At 38.1% G+C, this 10,000-nt stretch overlaps 1 protein-coding gene across 5 annotated transcripts in view; it reads right to left on the bottom strand.

The window, feature by feature from the left end:
- Nucleotides 1-10,000, bottom strand: part of smg6 (SMG6 nonsense mediated mRNA decay factor) — a 55,943-nt gene that overhangs the window by 32,640 nt on the left and 13,303 nt on the right. For all 5 annotated transcript variants that reach the window (XM_053686615.1, XM_017488995.3, XM_017488996.3 and 2 more), the window contains 4 exons: nucleotides 8,177-8,322; nucleotides 7,958-8,074; nucleotides 7,478-7,634; nucleotides 1,178-1,391 (listed from right to left, as the gene is read on the bottom strand). In XM_053686615.1, the coding sequence (XP_053542590.1) occupies nucleotides 1,178-1,391; nucleotides 7,478-7,634; nucleotides 7,958-8,074; nucleotides 8,177-8,322 (634 nt within the window). The remainder of the gene's footprint in view (nucleotides 1-1,177; nucleotides 1,392-7,477; nucleotides 7,635-7,957; nucleotides 8,075-8,176; nucleotides 8,323-10,000) is intronic.

Genomic DNA, 10,000 nt, shown 5'->3' with positions numbered 1-10,000 from the left:
TGTTATAGATGCACAAGAAACACTGAATTAAACTATAGTCCTAAATTAATAATAAAAAGTCACTTTCACTGACCTTGTGGTTTCTGTTACTCACTGCTTCTACACATTATTTTACTTCTGTTTACTTTTGATCATAGTGTTTTAATTAGACATTACAGATCTTACTCGCGCTCCCACTATGCATCACCGTGTCTACAACGCACGAGAGGAGCAACGTAACCTAGTTACTAATAAATCGTTTCCGTTATAACAAACAACAGACTTTACACTGCAAACAAGCAAATACAGCATATTATGACAATAAACTTAAATTAAACTAAACCTTTTGAGCAATATGCACCAGTTTCCCCTGCCCCTTACACACAGTTGAGCAGTTTGGATATAAACATAAGTTTGTGCTCGTGCAGCACTGTTTGATCTCCGCTGTGTTTAATATAAAATGCGCCCCTGCCTTAGAGCAGTGGTTTTCAACGTGGGGGCCGCCAAGGGGGCCTCAACAATTTGGTCAGAGCCACCAAGCCTATCTCTCCCACTAGTGTGTTTTCTCTTTCTCACTCTCAAACAACCACACACACAATCAATTCCTAATGTAATGAAAAAATGTAAGATGTAATTATTAAAAAAATATTCAGAAGTCTGTATATTTAATGTGTTTTAAAGATATCTTGCAAAAGGGGGGGCCTCGGTCAAATGTTAATGCCATTTTGGGGGCCTTGCCCTGGAAAAGTTTGGGAACCCCTGCCTTAGAGGACTTTCTTCCTCAGTCACTTGACGATTTCGTCTCCATCTGATGGTGCCTGGGGTCATGTTGGGAATAAAAGGTAACGTCGACATAAACAGTAAACTGAAGAAAGTCATTTTCGAAACAGAAGTAATGCAGTGAGTAAACGCACCCCGTGTCACGCACAGACAGACTAATCGATAATGAGATTCATTTAACAACAATTTTCATAATCCGTTATTATCGATTTTATCAATAAGTTGTTGCAGCTCTAATTGCAATGCATCACACAAATAGTTATTTCCTCCACCTGTAGTGTGCACGATTTTTAGCTCAACTTGCACAGGCAAGAAGGGTAACCAAATTCAGATCAGATACCTGGGCATGGTGGAAAAGTGCTAATAATAAACATGAAGCTACTGGTGCTACAGTGTTCTACAAGCAGGTCAGACTCACGGTATCCGATTGGGGCTCAATATAACACGGCTCTTGCGGAGCAGCCAGCAAGGGGACAAATCCGGCCAGCATCCTGTCCTCATCCAGCACCAGTAGTCGTAACTCATCACTCTCTCCATCAGCATCTGCCTTGAAGAGTGGAATCTCACCATGGTACACAGATGCCAAAGAATTACACAGCTCTGCCAGGCACTGCCACACATCAGGACTGCCACTGAACACACAAATATAGAAGAATTGCACACCCTCTACTGATTTATCACAAATCATACAGATCCATTATCACACACAATAGATTTGTCATAAATAATACATTTTCACACAATACACATGGATGCCTAGTTTGTTCTGCAACCTCTGTATGTGTGGGAACAATTAAAAGTGTCTTATAGGCAAGTGCTAATATAAATTGACTGTCAACAGCTTATACAATTATCAAATATCCACAATAACACACTGTTGCGGTTGTTGCAAATCATTATTTTTACTGTAAATTTTTTTTTTATTCTTCCCTGATTTTTGTGCAACACGTCAAAATGAACAGCCTCCACCACCTGTATCTTTATGACCCATCTTCGGCTCTAGTAAACTATTTCTTTCAAATAAGAAGAGCTCTTTAATAAGGTTATTAAATGAGACCTTTACTTTTGTTCATGTTAGTAGTTTCAATTAATTAAATGTTTTAAAAATGCTTGCGATGCAATTCCATTTAACAGTGCCTGTAACCATTAGCTATCTATTCCATAGAAAACATGACCCTACTGAAAAGAAAGTCCACAAATGTACTGCCCACAGCCATGACATAGCCTACTCAGTTTGAGTTGTATGCATATTTTCAAGGGTCATATTCACAATATATGCAAATATGAAATCTTCAAGTTAAGCAAGTACAAGTGGTTAGATGTTAATCTGGTAAATGATGGTTTATACTTATGTGTTAAAAAATATTTGTGCCAAGACCCAGAGAGAGGGGTTGTGTGTAAGTGTAGCATGCAGAGGACCAGTGACGGGCTCACATGCACACCTCCATCAGGGTATCTGCAGGTATCTACACTTCAAATTTAATACTTTTTAATACCATATTCAAGACATTTCCAAAAAATTTTAAGACCTGAACGTCACTTCAATCATGTTACACGATACATCAGCTATAAGGGATTGTGTTCATGCATATACATCCATTTCTGGGTTTAAGTAAACTATAGCAGGGTAAAATTCTAGAGATATATGGGAGACTGTGACGAGGCATGAGGGATAAATGGTCCCGCACAAGAGAATTGATGGCAAGGCCGCAATAGCACTTTTGTGCAAAGGTGTTTTATTGACAGTGCTCCTATTTACAGTCCACCAAATGGGCACAAAAATATATACATCCATGTGAAGGCCCAAAAAAATAAACAGACAAAATAGGGGAAATGGGAAAATGGTGGAAAACTATGGAAAAATATATACACACTATAGCACTTGGCTGGTAACTCCTTCCACACAGGAAAATACATTATACTCGCAGTACAACTCCAACCCACTCCCACACAAATGCACAGGCCTGGCTTTTAATCTGGAAGCTCCACCAACATGGACTCCCCCATGTAAGTATAACAATAATAACTTTTCATAAATCACAATATCTATAATAACAATCTTCATATATCATAACACATACACATTCTTTAATATTCATTAACAAAATAATATATACAGTATCTCACAAAAGTGAGTACACCCCTCACATTTTTGTAAATATTTGATTATATCTTTTCATGTGACAACACTGAAGAAATGACACTTTGCTACAATGTAAAGTAGTGAGTGTACAGCTTGTGTAACAGTGTAAATTTACTGTCCCCTCAAAATAACTCAACACACAGCCATTAATGTCTAAACCACTGACAACAAAAGTGAGTACACCCCTAAATGAAAATGTCTAAATTGGGCCCAAAGTATCAATATTTTGTGTGGCCACCATTATTTTCCAGCACTGCCTTAACACTCTTGGGTATGGAGTTCACCAGAGCTTCACAGGTTGCCACTGGAATCCTCTTCCAAATGCTGTGTACTGATTATTTTGTGCTTTGAGAAGGTGCTTTTAAAGGCGCCTTATAAAATAAAGTTTATTATTACTAGTTTTGTTGTACAATCCCAAAAAAGTTGGGACATTGTGTAAAATGTAAATAAATGTAAATAAAAAGAAACAATGCAATGATTTGCAAATCTCAAACCCATGTTATTCACAACAGAACATAGAAAACATCAAAATGTTTAAACTGAGTAAATGTACCATTTTAAGAAACAAAATAAGGTAAAGAGTATCTCAGAGCGGCAGAATCTTTCAGAAGTAAAGATGGGCAGTTAATCAGTTGCTAAGGTTCATTAATCTGCAAAAAACTGCATCCACAATTTCTGGAACAATTTCAGAATAATGTTCCTCAACATAAAATTGCAAAGATTATCAATCTCTCATCTACAGTACATATCAAAAGATTCAGAGAATCTGGAGAAATATCTGTGCGCAAGGGACGAGGGTGAAAATCAATATTGCATACGTGTGATCTTCAGTCTTCTGTAATGGAAATCACTGCATGGGCTCAGAAACACCTCCAGAATTTGAAATTTTGGAAACCATAGATGCCGCATCCTCTAAACTAAAGAGGAGAGAGACCATCTGCTTTTCATCTCTGCTCAGTTCAAAAGCCTGCATCTCTGATGGTATGGGGGTGTGTTAATGCCTATGGAATGGGCAGCTTGCACATCTGGAAAGACACCATCAATGCTGAAAGGTTTTAGAGCAACCTGTTTTAGAGCAACATATGCTTCCATCCAGATTCCATCCCATCTTTACTTCTGAGAGACTCTGCCTCTCTAAGATACTCCTTTTATACCCAATCATGTTACCGACTCAGGGCTCTACAGTAACAATTTCTTTTAGGAGCACTTGTGCTCCTGATTACAAACATTTAGGAGCACAGTCAAAAATTTTGGAGCATGGTTGAAGTTTAGGTTTTTTGTTTTGATTATTTTTAGAGATGGTAACATTAACGTGCCACAACACAACACACCTGTGTGTATAACACACAAGTAGGCATGAGAAAACTTGAGCTGGTCAATTATGACAGAATTTAGTAACATAGTGTGAGCCATGACACATTAATTTAACTTCTGATAAACTAAATGTAACATGTTCAGTTAATTTTACAGATTGTATACAAAAAACAACCGTTAACCTGTTCCACCTTGTGAACAAATACAATAAACCTCAATGTTCAGTGTTTGAAATCTGCTCCTCTTAAATATATTTAAAGCTACATGTCGCGACGGGCAGAGAGCCGGCGCACACAAGAAGGAAATCGCTCCTTCTCCAACTGCCGCACCGGCACGACGTGGGCAGCTTCGTGCCGAACATTCCGCCAGCCGGGAGGACCGAAGGACTGACGCGACACCGGCCAGCGATTGGGGGACCCAACGGAGAGATTCCACCACTCAGGCGACGGCGGAGGAGGATAAAAGGGCGCGCTTCCGGCCGTACGAGAGGAGAGAATACCGTAGCGACAAGACGGACTCCGTGCGTGTTTTCCAGCGGCATAGCGACTCGCAATTACCGAGCACGACGGTAACCTCACGCCCCACGCTAATCTCTCTCTCTCTCTCTCCACAAAAAGTGCAAGCGCGGACGAGATTGCCGGGTGGTGAGAGTCCCACCTACGGAGGACGTCGGCCCGGGAAAACCCTCGCCCCCGTCTCGGGAATCCCGCCTCCGCCACGAGTAGGCTACACCAGCAGTCACGCCTCCACAAGCCCCGCACTCATCCCCTCACAACCCACTCACTTCACCCTTGCACCAATAAACCACCGTTTGTGAACGTTCTTCTGCCTCCTGTGGGTCTGTACGCCGCCCTTCCCCGGGCTAATTCCTCACACTACACTATTAGACATTTCCCACGGTCATTGTTCTGGGCTGGAGCCAAGTCTCAAACCGCTCTGCGTATATTGTGTATATATCTGAATAATCTCATATAGGGTGCGATTGGGTGAGTTCATTTACACACCAAATGCAAAGCGCTTTAGTTTAATGGTATTCATTAGGGATGCACCAATCAGGATTTTTACGACCGATACCGATCCAGATACCAATGTTTTTTTGTTTAAGCTTTCATCATAAACAGTTAAATGTAAGCTCTCTGCTCATGGTCACTGTTAACTCAGTTAAAATAATAGCAATGAGAAATACTGTTGGTTAATTGATAAATAAACAGCATAAAATATTTATTTTTAAATATCTTAAACAATAAAGAGACCTAATTTTAAGAAGACCAACAGAAAAATGATTCATATTAGGAAAAAGGCTAATAGCCTCCCAAGAAAATAGCTTACTAAGCTTAATGACAAACTGATATTAAATGCAACCCATAGTAATTAAACATTATTTAATTTCTCATTTTATTTATATTTTATGAAGTTATTATAATATTTATTTTATATTAAATGATTTATTTATAACTAACCACATTTTCTGTCTTTACATTTTGTAGTTTTATTTTTGTTTGTTTATTAGTTTTTCCTTTTAGATGGGTTCCCCCAGTACAGTGTTGCCATGTCTGCTGATAATATTGTGTTTTGGGGGTATTAAATTAAAACATGGAAACTGGAGTTGACTTTTCTAGTGATATCTAGCAACCGTGAGTTTAAATGAAGTGAATGCGCTCTCTATTAGAGTTGGTGAAGGAGAGCGGCAGTGTACTATATGTTTACAGACTGAACAGTTGCTAATCTTGATTATGACTGGTGAGGAATTATTTAATAAAGAAGTCTGAATAAAACCCACCTTGTAGCATTAGTAGTACTATTAATTTACCCCACCAGACACCACTGTGTCTACACGAGCAGGTCACAGTCACGGGTTCAGGTGATTTTGCGGGATCAATAAAAGATGCCAGTTTGTGAGATCGGGAAGTTGAAGCAGATGATGTACAGTGTTAATCTTTTCATCATAATAGCTTCTCTGCAGTATTTCCACACTTGTTCGGTTGACTGAGGTGATGAAAAGCAGTGTGAAAGTAACTGTTGCACGGTGTAGATATATTTTGGACTTCCTGTAGTTTTTATTCCGATTGTATTATACAACTCCAAACAGGTCACTCGTACCGGTGCGACTAAATATTTAGTCGCACAAACTACTTTTCAGTCGCAAATGTGAGTGAAATGGTCGCACCATATAGCCATGTCACCTGCTGCCAATTAACATAATTAATTGCATAATGTTCCTCCAGCTGTTTCTTTTTAGTAACACTTACTTTTCCAGCCTTTTGTTGCCCTGTCCCAACTTCAAAATTACCTTTTTTTTTTTTTTCTTAAAATGGGCATTTACTCAGTTTAAACATTTGATATGTTTTCTATGTTCGATTGTGAATATGAGTTTATGAGATTTGCAAATCATCACAATCTGTTTTTAAATACATTTATTTACATTTTACACAGCACCCCAACTTTTTTGGAATTGCGGTTGTAATTTAATGGCAGAGTAATGTAACAAGTAGTGTTAAAAATGTACATACATTTTTGTAAATAAGAAATTCTAAAAGAAAATCCTTTGCTATTTTGTAATATTACTGCACTGAATAATACTTTATTAATAATAATAATTAAAAAAATATTTTGGGTAGAAATAGTAATGTAACAATACTAATATATTTCTGACTTAATTCACTTTTATGCGCAAGACTTTGTGGCTTTATTTTGGCGGAAAACCACAAGAAGTCCATTTAGTTGACAACAGTTGTTTTTTTTAACTCACTTCTCATTACCAAATCAGGTGAAATGATATAAACCTCTGCCCACAAAAATGTTTGAGCTTATGCTAACGTAAAACCAAAGTGAATCTGGTTTGTCATGTCTAAATGCAGGTTATAAACGACTCAAACTTACTGCACAGACAGAGATGAAGTTGGTGTGGAGCAGAATTTACTGTGAACCTGTGTAGGCAGTCAGATATATATATTCTTTGATCTGACTGCAAACCTTGCATCGTTCTGATGCAGTACTATAATGAACACAAAGCATGCAGAAACTGCTGATGTGTAAGGGTGCCTTTGCACAGAAGAAGACAGGGAATGCGTATAAGTTTAGCTCACACTAGAGATCTAAATCACGGGTTACCAAATGAGACTGCTTATCTAAAAAACAAGTTTAAATGCTGTCTGTCTCTGTTTTATGTAAGCTGGCACGATGTCTGTGAAAACATTTTGTGTTGAATTTTTCAATATATTGAATAAATGATGTGCCTGTACGGGTGTGCAACACACTCACTGAAAACTGCACGGAGGAGGGTTCCACTGGTCTGGGTGGCCCAACATCCAGTCAGACCAGACTTTAACACTGGGAAGGAGCTCACGCAGGTCAGTCGGAAAGGCGGACACTCGCACCATGGGCTCCACTTCATTAACCTCCTCCAGTGGAATAGGCTCTGACACACGCAGACAAAATAGTTACTACAGTCTGCCTCTGCCATAAATCACCACTTTACACACACATACACACTGAATTTATGGAAGAATTTTCTGACTTTATTTTTCTTGTACTTTAAGCCAGAACTTTAAGCAAATCTTGCTGGCAGGATCTTTCTGAAAGCAATATTACTCTCTGAAAGTTTTTTTATGCTTAGGTACTTAATATGGACTATTGAATGAAAATGGATCAGGTCATTCTGATTAAGATTTTGAGCGGATACCGTTTGAATGTTGATTCGATTATTAAGTGGAATTTTTAGAATGTATGATCACCAGTCACCTGCAGGTGTTTCTTTAAGAAGTTCAGTGCAACGCTGCACCAGCAGCCCAAACATGGCCAAACCCAGAGAAGTAGACTGTTCTTCCAATACTGAACGGGCCTCTCCCTGCCCTTTATCTGAGAAAGACATACCGACACAGAAAGTGGAGAAACAGGAACACTTGAGTAAGCAATAAAATATCAGCTGATGCGAGTAGAGTGGTTATGGTGTTCACATACCTCTGGTCTGAGCATAGTAGATGGTGAACATGTTGACTGTGAAGATCTGAAGCATTCGCGTACTTCCCAGAGGAGAGGGGCTATGCTGGAGCAGGGCCTGGAACTCCTCCAACACACGAGTGGCCACAGCTGGGAAGCTCTCCATCCTACCAGACCAGGATGTTATAACAAATTTTTAGGCCTCAACACATTCTCAAGCAAGCAAAAAAAAAAAAAAGTAAATAGATAATACTAAAAAAAATAAAGAAATAAATAAAAAAGGTGAACAACCAAATAAAGGAGGAAAATAAATATAATGAACATGGCCAAGATTAACTTCCAATCAGTAGACAGACATCTTAAGCACTGAGCTACCAGTCCACTTTAAAAGATCATGCCAACATTATGCCTAACCAGAGGTCAAAAAGTAAAATTTAACAATATTTATTTCTCACCATGTCCCAAATGGCTGTGGTTCAATTTTATGAGTCATGTTAAGCAGAATTCCTATACAGTGGTCTTGAAAATTTGTGAATTTTCTATATAAATATGACCTCAAATATCACATTTTCACACCTGAAAGTAGATAACGAGAATCCAATTAAACAAATAAGACAAAAAATATTATACTTGGTCATTCATTTATTTATTTAGCATCAGACTTTCATAGATTCCTGTTCTTAAAATAAACTAAGGCACGCACTCACTCTCACCTGATTGTCACCCCATTGACTGAAAACACCTGCCTCCAAGTTAAACTTAAAATTAACTGTTCCTAGAGGTTCACATACTTTTGCCACTCACAAATATGTTATATTGGATCATTTTCCTCAATAAATAATTGACCAAATATAATATTTTGTAGAGCAGCAACAAATAATCGATAAAAACGATAATAATCGATTATGAAAATCGTGGTTAACGAATCTCATTATCGGTTAGTTGGTCTGCGCACGGCAGGGGGCACATTTACTCATTGCGTTACTTCTGTTCCGAAAACACGTATCAGAGTACAAACCAAAGTTGTCTCAAATGACGTACTATACACTAACACTATGCACCAGGTACTCTACCATCTAGTGTATGAATTTTAGAAGGGCAGTACTGTTTCAATTGAAACATTAACAATTTTTTTACTAACTGGAAGTATAACCCGCTTCTTACTCAAAGGCACGACGTCAAACACATGTAATACAACACCGCTAGCTTTAGCAGAATACCCAGAAAACCTATGTTTATATCCAATGCTTCACTGTGCAAGGGGTTGGGAAATTGGAGCGAGTTGCTAAAAATAAGGTTTAGTTTAATTCAAGTTTGTCATTTAATGCTGTATTTGCATGCTTGCAGTGTAAATTCTGTCATTTGTTATAATGAGAGCGATCTATTGTAACAAGGCCGGGCTGCTCTTCACTCACAGTGTAGAAGCGGTGATAAATAGCAGGAGTACAAGATATGTAATGTCAAATTAAAACACTACGATCAAAGTAAACACATTTAAACCAATATGCCTACAGGCAGCGAGTAAGATGAAAGTGAGATTTTATTATTAAATATCAGTGTTATGTGCATCCATAAAAAATAATGCATAAATACTTATATAATCTCACACATGAAAGTATTAGTTTAATTATATATAAGATATACATATACAGTATCTCACAAAAGTGAGTACACCCCTCACATTTTTGTAAATATTTGATTATATCTTTTCATGTGACAACACTGAAGAAATGACACTTTGCTACAATGTAAAGTAGTGAGTGAACAGCTTGTATCACAGTGTAAATTTGCTGTCCCCACAAAATAACTCAACACATAGCCATTAATGTCTAAACTGCTGGCAAC

The sequence above is a fragment of the Ictalurus punctatus genome, chromosome 16 (genome assembly GCF_001660625.3).
Source record: "Ictalurus punctatus breed USDA103 chromosome 16, Coco_2.0, whole genome shotgun sequence".
NCBI lineage: Eukaryota > Metazoa > Chordata > Actinopteri > Siluriformes > Ictaluridae > Ictalurus > Ictalurus punctatus.
The sequence above is the reverse complement of the archived record's forward strand: the minus strand, read 5'-3'. Positions and strand labels throughout refer to the sequence as shown.